The sequence below is a fragment of the Phaseolus vulgaris genome, chromosome 8, assembly GCF_051622355.1.
Source record: "Phaseolus vulgaris cultivar YP4 chromosome 8, ASM5162235v1, whole genome shotgun sequence".
Taxonomy (NCBI): domain Eukaryota; kingdom Viridiplantae; phylum Streptophyta; class Magnoliopsida; order Fabales; family Fabaceae; genus Phaseolus; species Phaseolus vulgaris.
The window spans coordinates 18,842,084-18,865,435 of record NC_143505.1 but is presented as its reverse complement, the minus strand read 5'-3'; the positions used below and the strand labels follow the sequence as shown (position 1 = coordinate 18,865,435).

At 34.1% G+C, this 23,352-nt stretch overlaps 1 protein-coding gene and 1 long non-coding RNA gene across 2 annotated transcripts; one reads left to right on the top strand and one right to left on the bottom strand.

The window, feature by feature from the left end:
* Nucleotides 1-5,527: 5,527 nt before the first annotated feature.
* On the bottom strand, nt 5,528-6,643 carry LOC150025484 (uncharacterized). The gene is made up of 3 exons (XR_016514740.1): nt 6,445-6,643; nt 5,944-6,353; nt 5,528-5,758 (listed from the first exon to the last, which is right to left on the bottom strand). It is a non-coding gene; the product is annotated as an uncharacterized LOC150025484 (long non-coding RNA).
* Nucleotides 6,644-13,699: 7,056 nt separating this feature from the next.
* On the top strand, nt 13,700-17,330 carry LOC137825548 (G-type lectin S-receptor-like serine/threonine-protein kinase At1g11300). The gene is made up of 7 exons (XM_068631240.2): nt 13,700-15,185; nt 15,273-15,377; nt 15,477-15,709; nt 15,778-15,988; nt 16,198-16,435; nt 16,508-16,658; nt 16,747-17,330. Exons 1-7 carry the CDS (start codon nt 13,841-13,843, stop codon nt 17,053-17,055), a joined length of 2,592 nt encoding a protein of 863 aa, XP_068487341.2. The 5' UTR covers nt 13,700-13,840; the 3' UTR covers nt 17,056-17,330.
* Nucleotides 17,331-23,352: the final 6,022 nt, after the last annotated feature.

Below are 23,352 nucleotides of genomic sequence, written 5' to 3'. Positions count from 1 at the left end.
GAAAAATTCATGAAGATTTAGTGCAAATGCTATAATATTTTTAACTTTAGAATCATACTGAGTTTTTTTACTCTCAACATCTTTCTAATCAGCCTAAGTGTTTTCAACTTCAAACATCATTAACATTGTTCTTAGGAATATAAGGACCATTAATAATAACATCTCTAATGCCTTTGTCAATTGATTAAATGATTTTTTTTATCATTACTTTCGAAAACTGATAGTTAACTCCTCTAAACATACGTGGTCTTTAATAAAAGCACCCTTAGTAAAATAAAATTTGTTCTTTGAAAATATATTAAAAAACATAAATATCTTTCAATAATCATCATTTGATACAAATTGTTAGAATAAAATATTAAATTCAAGAAGAAAGTGAATTGAAAGATTTTAATAAATGGGTGATCAATTTTCCTTAAATAAGATTGTGTTTAAAAGAAAATGGTTTCATAAAAATTAGAGATGTTAGACATAATGTTCTTTAATTTCCAAATATCAAGGACAAAATGTCAACAACATAGTAAATAGTAAATGAAAGACAAGGAAGCATTAATATTAGACCAAACAAATTCTCTGGTCATATTATCATTTTTATTATACTTATTATTATTAATATAATTTATACATATTATTATTAATAATAATTATATTAATAATAATAATATAAATTATATTCATATTATTAATATTGTTAATATTTTTAATATTTTTAATATTGTTAATATTACTAATATTATTAATATTGTTAATATTGTTAATAATTATAAGTATAATAAAAATCATAGTAATACTAAAGAATTTGTTTGGAGTAGAGGTTAAATTTTCTTTGGTCAGTGAAGTGTGGTTAAATTTTCTTTGGTCAGTGAAGGAACCTGGTTTTGAATATGAAAAAAATTTGTATGTAATACCTGTTTACATACGAAATTTAATTCCCGCTTCATGGTGCCAAAAGTTACATACGGATATAATCCGCATGTAATTACATACAAAAAAAATCTGTATGTAATATTTATTTTATATACGGATTTTGATCCGTATATAATAATCCATATATAATTCGCGTTTGTGTATTCTAAAACACTTTTAAACTACTTCCTTGCTTGATCAAAGTAAAATGTAAGATAGAATTGGCAATTACAATACATTTAAAGCATAGATTGTTAGTTAAACTAAAATCAAACACCAAAACCAATTTTCAACAACTATATCGTGATCATCAATATACTTGGAAACATTAAATACTCTATTTTAAAGCTTACTTCAAGTTTTAATATAATCAAAGAGAGCCTTATGGACTAAGTCTCTTATCCGTAAGATTAATGTCTACGTAAAACTCTTCTTGACATTACCAATTTAATTTTTCTTTTTCTTTATTTGATGTTTACCCAACTTTTCTTCATTATACATCTTTGTGGGTTGGAAATATATAACCTACTACTACTACTACTACTATTATTATTATTATTATTATTATTATTATTATTATTATTATTATTATTATTATTATTATTATTATTATTATTATTATTATTATTATTATTATTATTATTATTATTATTATCATTATTATTATTATTATTATTATTTTAAGCGATAATTATTATTATTTTATTGTTTTCTACTTTACTTTTTTAAAATATTATTAAAATTGTAATTAAATTAATATTAAACAATAGTAGTATGACTTAAACTTTGATATTTCCATGAAACTCTTCTTTTAAAAATCAAGAAAAAATTATTATTATTATTATTATTATTATAAATTGAAGTTAAAGTGCTACATAGCATCTCTTCAAGTAGGTTAAAAAATGAATCTTCATATCAATCCTTTATTTTGTTTTAATATAATGGTCCGAATAAGTATTTCACCTTTACCAGAAAAATTAAAAAAATATATAAGATAGAGATGAAGAATAAGCTTTTCAAAGCTATTCTTAAAGTAACTTAGAGGTTTTTTCACAAATACATTTATTCATACAAATTTTAATTTATTAAATTTATTTGAAAAATAAATCTAAATAAAATTGATTTTTTTAAGAGATCTCTTTGGTTTGACTGAAATTTGATTATTCTTTTATTTGCTTACAAATTATAGATGAAACTTTAAGATATTGGCAACTATAAAAGTAAAATATTGGAAAGCAACTTGAAAACGAATATAAAGGTATAGTTTTAGTAGAGAATTAGAGAACTAATATTAGTTTAGTAAAATTACGTGAGCAACCTACCAAGTCAAATTTGACTACAGAAATATTCCTCACAAATTTGACGAGGAAAGTTAATTGTGTGACAGAAGAAACAATAAAAGGAGAGAGTGAAATGAAAGTGACAGTGAAGCCTATTTATTCTATTCAGTTTTTCGTATTCATCAGGGAAACCGAATGAAAGATGTCATGTCAGTTTTTAAGCGTAATATTTGCATGGCACAAACCGTTGGCTTCAAAAGAACACTGTCAAATCTTTCAGTGGCCATTTTGTTCATAGTAATGGATCTCAGAAGCCGTGCAAACAACATGTTTGTTGTTTTGTTCATACTGTGTTGTTATGTTTTGGATATTGGCACTGCCACAGACACCATCAACTCATCTCAGTTCATCAAGGACAATGAAATTATAACCTCCACTGGTGGCAACTTCACCTTGCGCTTCTTCACCCCTCAAAATTCTACCAATCGTTATGTGGGAATTTAGTGGAAAACCAAATTCCCTATCATATGGGTGGCTAACTGATAGAGTATTGGGCCCCCAAGACAGCAAGCAGCAAGCCCATCAGACAAAAGAAGAAGTCCTCATGGATGAAAGACTATGTTATTTAATAGATTATTAGTATTGTCATGTCTAATTTTGGCTATAGAGCTTTAGGGTCCAATGACTTGTATCAGCCCACATCATCTCCTATTTAGGTGATGAGAAACGTAAATAAAAGACATGAGAAAAGTTTCTTAAACCTAGAGTAGAATATTCAGAGTTAACATCTTTCTTAGCAAGCACAGTAGTTGTAACCTATCATTGGTGCTTTCATTGCTCTCCACCATGCCTCCCTCACGCCAACCTAAAGACCTTGAGGACATTCTCCTCACCATCCAAGAACGTCTTTCAGCCATACAAACACAAATGGAAACCACAGAAGTCAGGCAGACCAACATAGAGGCCAGCAACGAGTTCCTTCAAACCACACTCACCTCCTTGGTAAACCAGGTTTCCTCTAATTTCCCTCCTACTTTTTCCCTACACATGTCCACACAAGACCAGCCACATATTCCACCCACCATACGACCACCAAAACTACAATTAGCCTTCTTTGAAGGACCAGACCCCTTGGATTGGTTATTCCAAGCTGAACAGTATTTTACATTCTACCAAATTCCCCCAGATCAAAGATTATCCATGGTTACCTTTCACATGAAAGTGGATGCCCTTAGCTGGTTTAAGTGGATGCCTTAGAACAACCTTCTTGCAGATTGGCCCTCTTCCTATACCAACCACCAAGCTGAACTATTCAAACTACACCAACATTCTTCAGTTTCAGAATACCAGGCACGCTTTGAAAAAATATGTAACTGTGTCCAAGGTTTGTCCCCAGAAACCATTCTGAATTGTTTCACTTCAGGCCTCCATCCCGAAATCCGAAGGGAACTTGCTATACTTAATCCCTATTCCATTTCCCAGGCTATTGGCCTTGCCAAACTCATCGAAGATAAAATCAGAGGCTCCAAACCTAAACCCTTTCGTTCCCCAAACCTTACAAATGTTCAGCACCACACCACCAATAACTCACGTCACCCACACCTTCCTCCAACAACCACGACTACCCAAACCAATCTCAATCACCCTGTTGTACCCCATAACCTACCACCCACCCCTACCTTACCCATTAAACGTCTCACAGCTGCACAACTTCAGGAAAAGAGAGTATTAGGTTTATGTTATAACTGCGATGAAAATTTTTACCCAGGCCACAAATGTTCTAGCTCCAGATTTCTTTTACTCCTAGACAACCCTAACTGTCCCTCGGCCTCCGCGGAAGAAACCCTAGAATTCACACCTACATATGACATGATCCATTTCCACCTGTCACCACATGCTCTAAACGGTACCCTCTCACCAAAAACCCTTAAATTCACGGGTCTCATCAACAACCTCCCAGTCACAGTCCTAATAGATTTTGGTAGCTCCCACAATATTTTACAGCTTCGCATTGCCCATCACCTTCACCTACCCATCTCACCCAGTCCCCTATTTACCGTCATGGTTGGAAATGGAGCTTTTATCACGTGTCAGGGCATTTGTCCCTCAGTTAATATCGCTCTCCAAAACACTACCTTCACAATTCCTCTTTACCTCCTTCCCATAGAAGGAGAAGATGTTGTTTTAGGGATCGATTGGTTGCGCACTTTAGGCCCAATTATAGCTGATTTCTCTATCCCCAGCATAGCCTTCACCCATCTCAACCAACAAATCACTCTAAAAGCCAGCACACCCACCACACCAACCCCAGCTACCTATCATCAGTTCTGCCAACTCCTTTCCACAAAAGCCATGGCATCCATCCATCTTTTATCCATTGACTCACCATCAGATTCCACCCTCCCTCTAGAAATCAGCATACAAACACCATCCTCTCCGTTATTCTCTCTGCCATTTTCAATACAATCCATCCTTCTTCAACATCAAACCATTTTTCAAATTCCTCGAGGTCTACCACCTCCACGGCCCCATGACCACCACATACCACTCCTCTCTCACACATCACCCATTAATGTTAAACCATATCGCTACCCTCACTCACAAAAATCCACCATCTCTACCCTTATTCAAACAATGCTTCACGAAGGCATTATCAAACCAAGCACTAGCCCCTTCTCCTCCCCAGTTCTTTTGATTAAAAAAAAAGATGGTACATGGCGTTTTTGTATGGACTATAAAGCCTTAAATGCAGCCACAATCTGTGACCGCTTCCCCATTCCCACCATTGATGAATTGCTAGATGAATTGGGTTCGACTATTGTTTTCACTAAGATTGACTTATACTCTGGATACCACCAAATTCACCTCACCCCCATAGATACTCACAAAACAGCTTTCAGAACAATGGATGGTCACTATGAATTCCTAGTGATGCCTTTCGGCTTGACAAATGCACCATCAACTTTTCAAGCAGCAATGAATGATCTACTTAGGCCTTATCTCAGACGGTTTGTTCTTGTCTTTTTTGATGATATTTTGGTCTACAGTCCCACACTTCAAGACCACCTAACTCATTTAGAGCTTATTTTGCAATTATTGGCACAACATCATTTCTTTGCTAAGCTATCTAAATGCAGCTTCGCTACCACCCAAGTTAGCTATTTGGGTCACCTTATTTCATCTATAGGTGTCGCACCAGACCCAGACAAAATTCAAGCAATCACAAGTTGGCCACAACCACGTTCACTCACGGATTTACGTGTTTTCCTCGACCTTACGGGTTTTTATAGAAAATTCGTTCACCACTACGCCACTCTCGCCTCTCCGCTCACCGATTTATTACAACACAAACAATTTACATGGACATCAGCGGCACAAGAGGCCTTTCAAATATTACAAGCACACATGGCAAAAATTCCTACACTACGCCTTCCAGACTTCCAACAACCCTTCACAGTGGAAACAAATGCCTCTGCTGTAGCTGTAGGGGCCGTCCTCAGCCAAGCCAACCATCCCATAGCTTTCTTCAGCAAAAAAATGTGTCCCCGCCTCCAATCCGCATCAGTTTATGTCTGAGAAATGCATGCAATTACAGAAGCAATTAAAAAGTGGCGTCAGTATTTACTTGGTACACATTTCACCATTTTCACTGACCAAAAAAGCCTCAACACCCTGTTATCCCAAACAATCCAAACCCCAGAACAGCAAAAGTGGACTGCCAAGCTACAAGGATATGATTTTAAGATAGTATACAAACCTGGAAAAACAAATGTCGTAGCTAATGCCCTTTCCCGCCAAGAATCGACACCCAAATCAGTGTTTTTGTCCATCTCTTCTCCCATGCCGACCATCTTCCAAACCCTCCAACATTACTTCGCCACCAGTGACGGCTTCCAAGTAATACAGCAGTACACTCACAACCAACCTTCACCATCCCTATTCCACACACGCAAAGGACTGTTATTTTTTCGCAACAAAATTTTTCTTCTAGAGGCCGACAATTTTCGCCAACAGGTTCTCCAAGAATGCCATGAATCTCCTACCGCAAGTCACTCAGGTTTAACATCCACATTGGCACGAGTGGTCGCGTCCTTCTACTGGCCAGGATGGACGAGGGACGTTAAAACCTTCATACAACAGTGCTCTCCATGTCAACGCAACAAGTACCTACCAAAGAAAATTCAGGGGTTAATACAACCTCTCCCAATACCAGATCAAGTGTGGGAAGACTTATCCATGGATTTTATTACACACCTACCTTCATCCGCGGGTCACACCGTCATTGGGTCATCTGTGACCGACTCACAAAATACGCCCACTTTCTTGCGCTTCCAACCCACTACACAGCTGAGAGTATTGCACGACGATTCTCAAGCGAAATATGTCGCCTTCATGGGATTCTAAAATCCATTGTGTCTGACCGAGACCCCATTTTCATTAGCAAATTCTAAAAAACCCTGTTTCAAGCATAAGGCACAACCCTCAAGTTCAGTTCATCATACCACCCCAAGACAGATGGCCAAACAGAAGTGATAAACAGAGGCTTAGAAGCATACCTTCGTTGTTTTACCAGTGACCACCCGACCTCGTGATATCGCTTCCTTCACCTTGCGGAACTGTGGTACAACACATCTCATCATTCAGCCATAGGAACATCACCCTTCACGGCGCTTTACGGTCGTCCACCACCATCCACTTTGGATTTGCTCCATACCCCACGCTCCGGGACCACCGTGACCGAGCTCCTCCACCAACACACCGTCATCTTACACGAATTGAAGAAGCATCTAGTGCACACGCCAACGCATGCGGGACAACGCTGACCGACACCGCTCGAACGTGTCCTTCAACATCGACGAATGGGTATGGCTCCGCCTCCAACCGTATCGACAACAATCCGTGGAACGTCGCGTTTCACATAAGCTCGCGCCGCGCTACTCTGGACCGTTTGAAATCCTCCGCCGTATCGGCGCGGTGGCGTATGAACTCCGACTGCCAGCCACTTCGAAGATCCACCCCGTCTTCCACGTTTCGTTACTTCGAGGCTACAAAGGACCCCCACCCTTGCACTTTTCAAACTCAAACTCAAGTCGCATCTCTCTGCCCACTAAACATAACTCTAATTCAAACTCCCTCTCACCTACTTCAGTAGCCGCACCAACCCTGCCCACAACAATCGATGTTACCTCACAGCCCCTTTCACCTAATTCAATAGCCAACCCTACTCGGCCCACCAAATTTAACGTTACCACACCCCCCCTTTCACCTAATTTCCTAGCCACACCACCCCTCTTACCCAATGACCAGCCACCACGTCAAAAGCTGCATGTGGAAATGGAAAAGCACCTTGAGCCACTCTCCCACTCACCAATCCAGCATGCTCCATTCATTCTCTCACCTAATAATGTCAATCCCACCAACCCACCATTACCTAGCCACGTGGATATTAACCTCGAGCCACTCTCCCACTCACCAATCCAGCATGCTCCACTCATTCTCTCACCTAATAATGCCAATCCCACCAACCCACCATTACCTAGCCACGTGGATATTAGCCTCGAGTCCCTCCCCCACTCAACACTCCATAACACTCCTTTTACCCTCCCTTGTAACCCTAATAGCAGTACCACCAACCCACAAAGTCCAAGCCCAACCCAAAATGATTTCCCTACCCACTTTGAGGACAAAGCGTCACCACAAGCGGATGGAAATGATAGAGTATTGGGCCCCCAAGACAGCAAGCCCATCAGAAAGAAGAAGAAGCCCTCATGGATGAAAGACTATGTTATTTAATAGATTATTAGTATTGTCATGTCTAATTTTGGCTATAGAGCTTTAGGGCCCAATGACTTGTATCAGCCCACATCATCTCCTATTTAGGTGATGAGAAACGTAAATAAAAGACATGGGAAAAGTTTCTTAAACCTAGAGTAGAATATTCAGAGTTAACATCTTTCTTAGCAAGCACAGTAGTTGTAACCTATCACTAACAGAAACCAACCACTGAATGATTCTTCTGGAGTTGTCATCATATCTGAAGATGGCAATCTTGTGGTGTTGAATGGTCAGAAACAAGTGATTTGGTCAACAAATGTGTCAACAACATCATCCAATACAAGTGCCAAGCTTTTTTATTCTGGTAAGCTAGTCCTCACTAAAACCACAAGGGGAACCTTCTTGTGGGATAGTTTTGTGCACCCTTGAAATACGTTATGGCCCGGTATGAAAATTTCAACCAATGTAAGCACAGGTACGAAACTAGAACTTACAACATGGAAAAGCCCTTCTAATCCCTCCGTTGGGAGCTTCGCTTCTAGTGTTCTTCGACGCATAAATATACTTGAAGTGTTCATTTGCAATGAAAATCGACCAGGGCAGTGGTCCATGGAATAACACTACAAGAAATTTGCTATTTACATACTATTTATTACATACGGATTCAAATCCATTTGCAAATTGAACATTACATACGGATTTTACATATGGATTTGAATCCGTATGTAAAGTGACGTTACATATGAATTTTTACATATGGATATGGATCCGAATGTAAAATCAGCATTACATACGGATTTTTACATATGGATTTGGATCTGTATGTAAAGTCAGCGTTACGTACGGATTTTTATATACGAATCTGAATCTGTATGTAAAGTTAACATTACATACGGATTTTTTCATACGGATTTATATTAAATATTTTTAATAATAATAATAATAATAATATTGATATTAGTGATAATATTAATATTAATTTTTTTAATATTAATATTAATAATATTATTAGTAATAATAATATTAATATTAATAATAATATTATTATTAATATTAATAATAATAATATTATTATAATTAATATTTAAAATATTAATAATATTTAAAATATTAATAATATTAACAATATGCATTTCCTTCCTCATCATCCCTAGCTTTGAAAGAATACAAACGCTTAAGTTGATTTTTTCGAACGGTCTCCTGTTGAGACTGATTGTAGAAGCCAATGCTTGGAAAATTGCTTGACCGCCTCCAGTTTAAACTTAACTTTATTAAATTCAGTAAGAAGAGCCTTTATTTCCTCCCGTTCAGACACAGCTAACCCACACACGTCGTTGCGTTCGTCAAAAACTTCAATCCTTTTTTATACCTCCTTACTAGCCTGATTCACATCACCGAATACTTCCTTATTCCATACCTTTAACTCAGCTTTCAACTTTTTCAATTTGTCCTTAAAAACAAAGATTTTGTCTCCTACAACCTCATAGGACGACCAGCTTGACCTCACAAACTCCTTAAACCTGCTATCTCCTAGCCAAACATCTAAACACCTAAACGGTTTCGGGTCCCAGTCCACGGACACCTCTCTAAGTATAACATCACAATGATCTGAGATTGTTCTACTTAACACGAGTTGTTGGCAGTTTGGCCAAAAAATCCAACCATTCCTTTTGAAACCAACACTATGTCAATTCTGCTTTTTACTAACCCGTTTGGCTTGTACCAACTAAACTTCCTACCTACCAAGGGAACGTCAACTAATTCCAAATTTTCAATAAACTTCATTAAAGCCTTTTATTTTTGTAGAATAATCTAACGTCGAAATCATACTTTTCCTAACATGAAACCTAACATTGATAAACTTAGTTCTCTCATGTTAAATTGGATTTTTGGCAATAGATGTAGTTGAATTGTTTTTACACCTTTGTTCCTACCGGTTGACCTAGCGCAAGAGCGTTGCCTCGTCACGTTCTCCCTCACCAGCTTGACACCACGTGCCCTTCAAGTCCACACCACAGATAGCCTCTCTGAGAACCTGAAAAACACAAGGTGGCGCCTCTACGGCCGGTGGCGCTCCGACAATCAAGTCAGTGACAAGAACACCCAAAAAATGAGAGAAAAATATACTCTGCAGAACCGTACTAAAGTGCCCTCAACCCAAAGCAATCAGCCGTAATGAAAAACGTACCTCTGCAAATTCTGTTAAGTTTACCTTTATAGCTAGGTTTTTTCTCTCTCCAGGCAGTTACGCTTTGGACGCGTGGCTCGCATCCAACCCTGCACGTGTCACCATCTGGGCTGGGGTAACAGGTAGCACCCAGCCCTACATGTGTCATCATCTGAGCTAGGATAACTTGAGCTTCGTTTCCATATTGCATCCAACCCTACACGTGTCATCATCCGGGTTGGGGTAACAGGTAGCATCCAACCCTACACGTGTCGTCATCTGGGTTGGGGTAACTTGAGCGTTATTTCTGTGTAATAACCAGTCGTGCGGCTAAGTTTCTTATTCAAAGAGTAATCTAGCACATACTACGTTGTGAAACACCACATGACAAGGCGAGTACCGGATGCAACAAAGTGCATCATCTTTGTGATATCGCTTGTCGTGAGTGTCACCCTCCCCATTGCTACACCGTACACGTTCTAGCTGGGGAAGCCTTGCCACCAATGAATGTCCACTCTGGGAGTCCCGTCGCCGATGAGCAAGGTGTTCCCCCCAGCTTACTCGACCTTCGTTCCCCACGCTGGTGCAACAACCATCTTACTGGAATCACTCGTTGGAAACTACTCTTCTGAGCCTCCAACGGTTTTAACTAGGTTTCCTGGAAGATCCGGCGATGTGCCCCCATAGACGACGTCTGACCACCCGATCTCCCATTGTCTAACACGTCGATATCACACAAACCCGGCGACAACCAGCTATGTTCATTGCAGCACGCCACTTCCATGAGTCGACGACTATGCTCACTCCTGAACCATTCATCTCTCCCTTGTCCACGTGTTCTGTTGAGCACGCCCCACATGGTCACGTGCCAGACACGTCATCACAACCGATGACCTGGTCGGTACAACCTTAAAACAATAGTTTCCTCCTACATATAATTTAAGTTTTTAAAAAAATTTCATTTTTCTACAAGTTTTTTTCAATTTTTACATTCCTTTATCTCCTTTTGGATCAATCATTTCTTGGAAAAATACATTTTTTTAAGATATTTTACATATAATCCATTCATTTTTCATGTCTAATTTGATATGAAAATTAAAAAGATTTGACATTTATCACTCACTCTATCTATTAAACGAAAATGTAGCTAAAAGAATCAAATAATAACAATTTTTTTAATTTTAACTTCTTAAATAAACAACAACATAATATCTCTTTCTTTATCTAACCCATATTTAAAATTTGAAACATAACAAAAAAAAAATCCTAAAAACTGATATAAGTTCAAATTATAAATATTTTCTATATATTTTCAATAATATGAATGTCAATACTCCTCCTAATAACGATTAAGCTATGTAAATAACACTACCTCACCAGTCTAACCATCTCAATAAAATATTTAATAATCACAACAAATCTCAATAAAATTACTGGTATCGATATCTAAAATATTATTAATGAAAAATTAAATTAATTTTTAAATTGGTATTTAATTAGCTTTCAAGATTTTAGTTATCAATTATTATAAATTTGATGGTTAAAGCATTGATAACTAATTAGATACCAATTTAGAAACTAATTTATAAATTTTTATTAATAATACAAACTACTTTATATTCCAATATTTTCTTAGATTATAAAATAATATCTAATTTAGTAAATGTAATAATTAATTATTTTTATCTTTAAAATTAGTTTTTATTTATTAATTTTCTAGTTGTGAGATAAAGAGAAAAGGGGGAAAAATATGAAGGATTATATTGATTTGTTGTCGTAAAAAAGACACATTGAGTTACTTAGCCAACTTGACGAAGTTAATCCAATATTTTCCTAATTCTTACAACACATACTAGAAAAATAAAAAAGACAAGACAAAAACCAAGATCTCGAACCTTAATAAATCTCAACTCAATCCCTTATGAAATCCTATCAAAAGAACCAACAAAAATTATAAAAAAAACATCACTTGAAAAGGATAGTAGTCTAAGAAGAAATAATGATGAGTTTCTCAATCTAATTATTTTTTAATCCATTCATTTAGTAAATAAAACTTCAATTTCAAGCTAACAACTGACTCTAAATATTGGAGAACTGATTTTGTACTTTTAGAAAATATTTGCATTAATAGCCTGAATATAAAAGTATTGAATTGAAGAACCTCAAGCCTCAAAATATGATGTTTTGATAATAAAGAATAAATTTGAAGATGGATACATATGTTTAGATGTGTTAGCTTTCTGTATAAATGTTATTAGAGTCTTTCACATAAAGATAATCATAAAACCAACACACAACCATTACAAACGAGTTAAAATATTTTAGAAAAAAAAATGTTTTAAAATATTTCTAAAACATAATCCATTACATCTTTTGTTTGATCAATTAAATTGATCTGGTGAGATTTAAAATAGTATATAATCGATTAACTTTATCACTACAATTATTTATTCTAAAACACTGTTAAATTACTTTATTCAAAGTAAAATCTAAGATAGAATTGTCAATTACAATACTATTATTATTATTATTATTATTTTAAAACATAAAATTATTATTTTATTGCTTTCTAGTTTACTTTTTCAAAATATTATTAAAATTGTAATTAAATAAACATTAAAATTTTGATTTTAGTACTATAAATTAAACTTTGATATTTCCATGAAATTCTTATTTTAAAAATCAAGGAAAAATTGTTATTATTATTTTATAAATTGAAATTAAAGGGCTACATAAAGCATCTCTTCAAGTAGCTTTAAAACTACATATTAATCCTTTGTTTAATTTTAATATAATAGTTCGAATAAGTATTTCACCTTTAACAGAAAAAATAAAATATAAGATAGAATAAGCTTTCCAAAGTTATTCTTAGAGTAACTTAGATTTTTTTTTCACAAATAAATTTATTCATATTTACAAAATTTTAATTTATTAAATATTTGAAAAAAAATCTAAATCAAATTGTTGAGTAATAATAATTGTGTTTCAAATAGATTTTTTGTGAGATATCTTTAGTTTTACTGAAATTCAATTATACATGTAGGTACTCGACTAGTTAGCCTCCGGCTATTCTATGTCATGTTCCCCAAATCAGTTAGCAACATTATTAAACAATCATCATACGATAATTACATGGAAACCATGATCATCTACTAATTGGATTTCATTGGACCATGTCTGTCAGTTCGTACATCCTAGGATTCAAACCTGTAAATAGACAACCCTCTCTTAGAAGGGAAATAATGAAAATTGTATCATGAACAGTCAATACTTTAACCCTTAAAAATAACTTGAACGTGGTACTGTATCAAGAAGAGAGAATGAACAATATGACGAAAAGACCGAAAATTGAGGACAAGACTAAGGTGAATTAAGGGAAGTCTCCATTCCTCAAGATATGATGAAACTTTTAAGATATTGGCAACTATAAAAGTAAATTATTGGATAGCAACTACCTTGAAAACTAATATAAAGGTATAGTTTTAATAAAGAATTAGACAACTAATACTAGTTTAGTAAAATTACGTGAGCAACCTACCAAGTCAAATTTGACTACAGAAATATTCCTCACAGATTTGACGAGGTATGTAAATTTTGTGAAAGAAGAAACAATAGAAGGAGAGAGTGAAATGAAAGATGTGATTGTGAAGCCTGTTTATTCTATTCACTTTTTCTATCAAGGAAACTGAATGAAAGATGTATAAACATTTGCATGGCACAAACCGTTGACTTCAAAGGGACACTGTCAAATCTTACAGTGGCCATTTGGTTCGTAGTAATGGATTTCAGAAGCCGTGCAAACAACATGTTCGTTGTTTTGTTCATACTGTGTTGTTGTGCTTTGGATTTTGGTACTGCCACAGACACCATCAACTCATCTCAGTTCATCAAGGACAATGAAACTATAACCTCCACTGGTGGCAACTTCACCTTGGGCTTCTTCACCCCTCAAAATTCTACCAATCGTTATGTGGGAATTTGGTGGAAAAGCAAATTCCCTGTCACATGGGTGGCTAACAGAAACCAACCACTGAGTGATTCTTCTGGTGTTGTCACCATATCTGAAGATGGGAATCTTGTGGTGTTGAATGGTCAGAATCAAGTGATTTGGTCAACAAATGTGTCAACGACATCATCCAATACAAGTGCCCAGCTTTTAGATTCTGGTAAGCTAGTCCTCACTGAAACCACAAGGGGAATCATCTTGTGGGATAGTTTTGAGCACCCTTCAAATACGTTATTGCCCGGTATGAAAACTTCAACCAATGTAAGAACAGGTACGAAAGTAGAAATTACATCATGGAAAAGCCCTTCTAATCCCTCCGTTGGGAGCTTTTCTTCCAGGGTTCTTCGACGCATAAATATAATTGAAGTGTTCATTTGGAATGAAACTCGACCATACTGGCGCAGTGGTCCATGGAATGGTGGGATCTTTACAGGGATATCCATGTCATCGTTTCTTTATTCTTTCAAAGCTGGGGATGATGAGGAAGGAAATACATATTTCTATTACACAGTAGCAAGTCCGCAACAAATTTTTATGTATATGTTGAATTCGCGAGGCCAATATAACCAAATATCGTGGAATAATAAGAAGAAGGAGATGGAAATTACATGGACTAGTCAAGAATCAGATTGTGATGTTTATGGAATATGTGGGTCATTCGCTATTTGTAATGCAGAAAGCTCACCAATATGCAATTGTTTGAAAGGGTTTGAGCCGAGGAAGAAAGAAGAATGGAATAGACAAAACTGGACTAGTGGATGTGTTAGGAGCACACCTTTGCAGTGTGAAAGGGTCAGAGATCAAAACGTAAGTGCAAAGGAAGATGGCTTTTCGAAACTGCAAATGGTTAAAGTTCCCGATTTTCCAGAAGGGATTATTGTTGACACTGAATGCAGAAGCCAATGCTTGGAGAATTGCTCTTGTGTTGCTTATTCTTTTGATGTTGGAATCGGTTGCATGTCTTGGACTGGGAATCTTATAGACATACAACAAATGGCAGAGGGAGGACTTGATTTATATGTTCGTGTAGCTGACTCTGATCTTGAACATGGTATGCTAGGTCTGCTCAAACATTTAAAACACTGTTTCTTTGAACTGGATTCCTCATATTTTAAATTTATTTTTTTCTACATAACAGATAAAGGGACAAACACAGCAATGATCACTGGAATTACAGTGTCAGTAGTAACAGTCATCATAGTTACTTCTGCATATGTCATGTGGAGGACTTCTAATCACCCAGGTATGTTATCTTTGTATTGTTTCAGAATTAATTGATAATAAATTTTACATCCGGCTGGTAAAGGACCTAATTAAGCTTACGTTATGTTTGTAACACCAGCCAAAATATGGCATTCAATCAAATCAGCAAGAAAAAGGAACATCAAAGCTTTTCAATTATTGAACAAAAAAGGTGAAACACCAGAACATCCAAGCCACCAAGTAATAGAAGAACTGTCACAAGTTAAACTCCAGGAGCTGTTACTATTTGATTTTGAAAGGCTTGCAACAGCCACAAACAACTTCCACCTGTCCAACAAACTTGGGCAGGGTGGTTTTGGACCTGTGTACAAGGTACCTTTAAACAAAGTTATAATATTTGAATCAGTTCTGCAGTTCTCATCTTAATATTGTTTTCGCAGGGGAAACTGCAAGATGGACAGGAAATAGCAGTTAAAAGACTTTCTAGAACATCTGGGCAAGGTCAAGAAGAATTCATGAACGAAGTAGTGGTCATTTCCAAGCTTCAACACCGTAATCTTGTAAGACTTTTTGGCTGTTGTATTGGAGGTGACGAAAAGATGTTGATATATGAGTACTTGCCAAATAAAAGCTTGGATGTGTTAATCTTTGGTTAGTGTTTTATACCTTCTCTAGTGTTTTTCTCATAACCAATTCCATACTATTTTTGTTTTTATTTATTTAGGACACAATTGTTCAAGTTATAAACATTCATTTAATAACTAGTGAGTTTTCTTTGAAAGCATGCTAATCAGGGCCTTTAGATGACTCAACTTCTAATACTGTGTTCTTAAAAGTATAACTCTACCCTTATGTTTCAGATCCATCAAAAAGTAAACTCCTAGATTGGAGGAAGCGCTGTAGCATAATAGAAGGAATAGCTCGAGGATTGCTTTATCTTCACAGGGATTCCAGACTAAGAATCATACACAGAGATTTGAAGACAAGTAATATATTGCTTGATGAAGAACTAAATCCAAAAATATCAGACTTTGGTATGGCAAGAATATTTGGAGGGAGTGAAGATGAGGCCAACACTAACAGAATTGTTGGAACATAGTAAGTCTGCTCTTCTGTCCACCATAATATATATCAATACTTGGAGAATCATTCTTTTATATATGAATGCAGTGGCTATATGTCCCCCGAATATGCAATGCAAGGACTATTTTCAGAGAAATCAGATGTCTTTAGCTTTGGTGTTTTGGCACTAGAGATTGTAAGTGGAAGAAGAAATTCAAGCTTTCATGATGATGAGCATGTTCTTAGCCTCTTGGGATTTGTAAGTCTAGAAAATCATTTCTCATTTACAGGAACTTTTGCCTTTTGTTCATTCAACATCCAAATGTTTACTTTTCTTTTCATTTTAGGCCTGGATACAGTGGAGGGAAGGAAATATATCTTCTTTAATAGATCCAGAAGTGTATGATCCTAGTCATAATAAAGATATTTTAAGGTTCATTCACATAGCACTTCTATGTGTGCAAGAACTTGCTATAGACCGACCCACCATGGCTGCAGTAATTTCTATGCTTAACAGTGAGGTTGCATTTCTTCCACCTCCAAATCAACCTGCATTCATCCTGAGGCATAATTTGCTGAATTCAGTGTCATCTAAAGGAAGTCATAGATTTTCTTCCACCAATACTGTTAGCATTACAAGTATCAGTGGAAGATAGAAAATAAGAGCTCTAAGAAAGGAGAATCAAGCACAGTTACAACCAATTCTTTTACAGCATTTCCCAGCAATGAGAAATCACCCAGCATTTGAATTGGTTACCAGCAACTGAAATGAGTTCTCTTTGATGGGTGTTCAGTTCTGATTGCAAACAATATAAATAGGTGTTTTGCCACCTTTTGAAGATGTTTTTGTCATTTTCTTGTTTTTCCTCCTTTTGTATTCATGTTACATATTTGCTTTATTAATTAACGTGACCTTATATTTTTTGTTTCAGTTTGCTAAATATAGTCATAGTAGTAGGCCCTTTTAAGATAAAAGTAAGTCAGTCTGGTAATTATAATGTATATCTCTTAATTTCTTAGTCTGTTCAAACTTTCATATTAATCGTAAATGTAAATGTTGTTGATCAATTAAAAAACTAGATTCCTTGCTTTAAGCTGGAATAATGCCAACGGATTAGCTTCCTCCTCTTGCCTGTTTCATTTCTTTGAGTCATAATACCAACCTACAATACAATTCATTCAACTACGGTAGCAAAGTGAGAAATTTGATTTAGTTGTTCTTCAATAGAGAATGAATGTGGAGTTCCTTGGATCAGAATCTTCAATCCCTTCTCCTATTTCAATTTCTTCTGGATTCACTTTATTGTATATTGATTTTCGTGATAGAAACTTAATCAAACAAGCGTCAATCAAATTCAACAAATCTTATCATAAAAACAAGGGTTCACTTATATATTTAGTATCTCACTAGTTCCAAAGTTTACTTGTGAGATGTTTATCTTCTACCTCTTGAATTAAGCAAACAAAAGTTTGATTAAGACTAAGTGAATTCACCAAGAACTCTAATTAGTTAAGGAAAAGAACCGAATTCTCAACAAGCGTTCAGAAATAATTCTTTTGACATAAACCATATTCAAAAAGACCAACAGTAAAACACAATCTGTTATAAAGAATTTAAGAATAAAACTTTATTGAATAGAAACTATTCTAAATTTATTGCAAAATCATGATAGAATCAACCCCAAAGAGTTTAGTCTTCCATACGGAGGCAAAATGAAAGGAGTACTACGAAGAAAATAAAAAACTAAGAAAACCCTAATGTTCTCCGTCAAACTCTGAAGCTTGATGAATTCTTCATGAAGCTTGTATCTTTTTTATAGGTTTATTCTACTGCAATAATCTGATAAATATATCTTTGTTAAGACAAGTTTCAAACTTTCCAGAATTTTTGGATTTTGTTTCCTATTTAATTGCAAATTTGTTTCTTCGTATCTTCACGAATGATTTGCTTCCAATTTTGTTTATTAGATATTGTAGATTTTATTCTCTAAATTCTTTTGACTCAGATTTCTTTTTCCATTTTGATTCAAGGGAACAACTTAGGCTTTCATGTATTGGGCTCACTCGCAAAGGTAGACAATTCCTTCAGACCATCTACTCTAGCTAAAAATATAAAAATTAGCATAAATAAACTCAATTAGATGAATCTCAATTAAAAGAGTGAATTTATTCGTGATTACAATCCAATATTCTATTATTAAAACTTTAAAGTGTAAATAAAATAATGTTCATCAATTACCCAATATAAATATCTTCTACCAAAACATAATTTAAAATGTTGATTTGACAACCAAGTAAAACACTTTTCATACATACGGATTTACAGAGAAACAATAAATTTAATTCTTTCTTACTTAACAATAAACACAAATGTATCACCATAATAAACCCCAACCATTTAAGAGTATTTATTTAGAATCAGTAAAGTTTTATGTTTGTAAATAGAATCATCAAGGTATAACCTTGTTCTATACACCCATTTTATACCAATCATACATTTGTTCTTCATTATTGAAATGAGTTCCCAAATATCATTTTTTGTTAGCCATAGCCAACTCCCCTTATTCCATTTTATTTGCATTGAAACTTCTTCATAACAACAAGGTTTATTAACCTCAAAGCTACATTTTTCATAAATTTCAAGCAAAGACTTAGTTTTGAGCATTTGAGAATCAGATTATATACTTTTACTTTCATTTTCCTTTTGTATGTTGTTCTTAAGTCTTTATGCTTATGTGAACTTGATTATTTTTCCAATCCAAATATGCATTCTCCTCAAATTGAATATCACTCTAACCATAATATAATTTAACTTTAGATTCTACATTCAATAACTTTGGATCTTTTAGTCAAAACAAAAAATTTACCTTTCCATTCACCTGAACATTTTTTTCCAAGCTTCACTTTGGTTTGAACAACCCTATCCAAAAAGGTGAAGATACTTGAATTTTGTGTCATGCAATTTGTGCAACCATGATTAACATAAAATACATTCTTTGAACTGGTAATATAGGATTGAGTGGTGATGACTATTTTACGGAAAATGTATCGTGTCAAAAGTAATAAATTTGTTCCTAAGGACGGATATCGAACTCATAAGGAACAGTTGAATTCACAAGTATAATATTCACTAAATAGAAAATAATATATAAAATTTTGTTGGATGTTTGTTGTGTATGATCTTGCAAGAATGTAAAATAAAGCAAAGTAAAGAGTTGTTTGATTCAATTGGGAAAATTGAGATTGGGGTTCATCATTCTCACCCTTTTGTATTTTGAAAAGCATAATAATATTCTATCTTTGATTGATATTGATGTCTATCTAAAATTCATTTATATCGATTCATCACATATAAAATTATTAGTCTCCTAAATATCGATTCTTCGCATATTTATAAAAACTCTCACTACAAGAAAATCATTAAATAGAAACTAATTTTAAAGACAAAAAATAATTAGTTGTTATATTGACTAAATTATAGAGACCATTTTAGAGACTGAAAAAGTTTTTGGTTTCTAAATTAGTTTCGAATATTGTTAAATAGTTTATAAATTGGTATCTAATTAGCTACCAAGGTTTAACTACCAATTATTTATATTCTAAATTTGGTAGCAAAAACCTTGGTAGCTAATTAAATACCAATTTAGAAACTATTTAACAATAACAAAAACTAATTTAGAAACCAAATTTTTTTTTAGTCTCTAAAATAGTCTCTAAGTTAGTCAATATAACAACTAATTATTTTTTGTCTCTAAAATTGGTTTCTATTTAATGATTTTTTTGTAGTGTCCTTATCATTACGAGCATATGTAGATAGAAATTAACATTTCAAATATTCCTAACATTCAAATATGTTAGGCATTATCATTTAGGTCAAATGCTTAGAAGTATTTTTTAATCAAATCTAATGATCAAAATCATGATAAAAGCATTGAGAATAAAACGACAATATCAAATATCAATTAAGACCAAAATATTATGTTTAAATATCACCTCAATACATAAGAGTTTGAACAGATTACTCTCAGTCCCAAAGGATAGAATTAGTCGCTCATGTTGGTCATTACAAGCATGGAAAGCAAGAAAAGAAGATCCAGGATGTTTCTCCTTGACGGTTGTCTCCTTTAGGTTTTTCTATCTCCTTCTATTATCCCAATTTATCTTTAGGGTTATGTCTCACACCTCATATTTAACCTAATTGGGTTTAGACTAAGTAACTTCTGGCTTGGACGAGTCTGGGGTCGCTTGGGCGAGTTCCTCTGGAGTGCATATGGCCTAGGCATGTTTGGGCGAGTTTTGAGCATTCCAACCTTCCCTTTTCATCTTGTTTATTCTCCTTTAGCCCTTTCATCTTCATTTTCCCCTAGAATCTTGAAATTAACACAAATTTGGGAATAAATCATTCTTATTCATATTATAATCACAAAATATGAAAAAAGGTTTAAATTAATAAATTAGAGGTTAAATTATAGTTATTTTATCAATAAATATCCTTAAGTACTTGTATTTTAATATGAAATATTACTGAAATATGACACTTATCTATGACCACAAAAAAATCATCCTCATTTTAGGTTGCTTATAGTTAAAGTTGGCTTTAATGCATATTGTGGTTGAGTTTGATTCTCCTTAAATCTACAACACCACTCTTTATGTCCCCAATTTTTTCAATTGTTAGATTGAATTTGTGGTTTCCCCTAACATTAACAATCTTTTGACATGATTTTGTTCTTTTGCGTATAGTATGAGGATGAAATTTACTCCATGGAACTGATTCATTAAAACTAGGGATGGCAATAGGGTAGCACAAATGCAGGTTTGTTAACATTTTACCTTAAAGTAACTGATTAAATGAGAAAATGGTGTCCAAGTAGCCCCAAATCCTATATCTTGGCCTCCTAGCTTCATAAGAAGAAGTTACATTTAGTTGGCAAATAAAATTTAGAAAATTCTCAATAGAATATGTCAGTTAAATTTTTTTTAGATCAAATTAAAGTCTTTCTTAAATCAAATTTATGTGTAATATATCAGGGTAACTAACAATCACCTTTTTTTTTATAATAGTCTACCATTGAAATTTGTCAATGAAACATGTCCAATAGTGCTAAAATTATCAAATTATCTAAATAGTTTCACTTCTCCTTAAAAGAAAAAACTATTCAACCACAATAAATAAGTTTGTTTAGCTAAGGAGAACATATTGCAAATCAGAATGTAGTTTAATTTTCTTAATATATTACCTCAAAGTAACTAAATAAATGAGAATCATGATTTTATTTTACAATAACATAGCAAACTGATAGTGTAGGAAGTATTTGTAAAGATGTTAGTAAAAAAAAATTACTCTGTTTATTCTACCTCATCAAAAGATTCAAATAGAGGAAGCTCTTCCGATGTCCATTATGTTTCTAACTGCTCTTATGAATAGCAACAACTCTTGTATCTAGCCCAAAAGTTGGCTCATCCATGAATATGACACATTCATGATCTAAAACATAGTAACAATGAAACAACTTATAATGTTAACAATAAATGTATTGAGTTAAAAATAACATGGCCTACACATATAACTTATTTATTTGTTATTTAAAAGCTTTTGAGTATTCAGATCTAAAATGGATTGATGTTTATTATTTTACAATAAAACATCAAACTAATAATGAAGGAAATATTTGAATTTGGGGAAAACTAAAACATGTTTAGAAGTTGAATGAACTGATTCATTTAATTAATTGAAGGAAAAAAAAAGAACATTGTCACACTTGACACAACTCTTTTTCTTTTGAAGTCTTCCCCTGCAAAAAAATGCTTTGCTTCTTGTTTTATCCCTCGCTGCAATTGAACCCATATGTAGGCCTTAAGGAACCTCTGTTAGCGGCAAACCATATTAGTTTGCGATTTGAAATTCAAATTCAAAATTTTCAACTATTGCTCAAACCTGTACCCACCAATATAACCATGAGCTAAAGAGAAATGGAAATGTAGTATTTTGGTAAAAAAAATATAAACTTTAAAAGACTAACACATGTGTATTGAAATTAGTCCAAAAAAGCTTTTGCGAAAAGTGACCAAAAAAAGTTTTAGAGCATGAATTAGGCAAAGACTAGAGCAAATATGTGTTATACAACGTCTGAACAGTTCAGAAATTTGTGAAATATTGCACTATGTTTTTAGGGTTTCCCTCACAATCACAATAATATTGTCAACCTACACCATGAAATAAATAAAAAATATAATAAAACGTCAAATATCTATGAAAAATGTAATATTTTTTTAGAGAAAAAAAATTACAACTTTCAAATACAAGTGGAAAGATCACAAATATAAGGGTGAAAGATTTGTTAATCATACTAAAATAGGGTTAAAAACCCTAATAAAAATCTCATGACACCAAAACAAAAGTTATTCATAATAAAATGGGGTAAAAAACTATAATAAACTTTTGATGACCAAAACTCAAAAAATGAAAGTTAAGGAAACAGGAAAGGAGTTAAAAATCATAAAAAGCTCATATGCAACCAAAACATTTCAATACGCCAATCAAGAAAGATCTTGCCGTGAATATGGAGGAAAAACATACAAACATTGACTAAAAAATGACATTGAAGAAAAAATCGAAAAACTATGTATCACAATTTCGGTAAAGACCTTTTCCTCAGCGTGGTTGAAGATACAATGAACGCATTTGTTGCAAATACACTAGGACAAAAATAGGGTAAAGCTAAGAGAAGGGTGACTTTGAGAGAAGAGACATGAAGCAACAAAAGCTAGAGAGTGCTTGTGAGAGAGAAATTGAGAAGTGAGTAAGTGAGAAATAAAGAAACGTGAAGGTTGGCAAAGAGTGAGACTAGGGCGTCGTTTGTTTCTCAGGAAAGAAAATCAATGATTTATCGTGTATAAAGAAAGTTGAAAAACCAAAGCAAAACGTTTTAAAAACACGAAAATCGAAACAT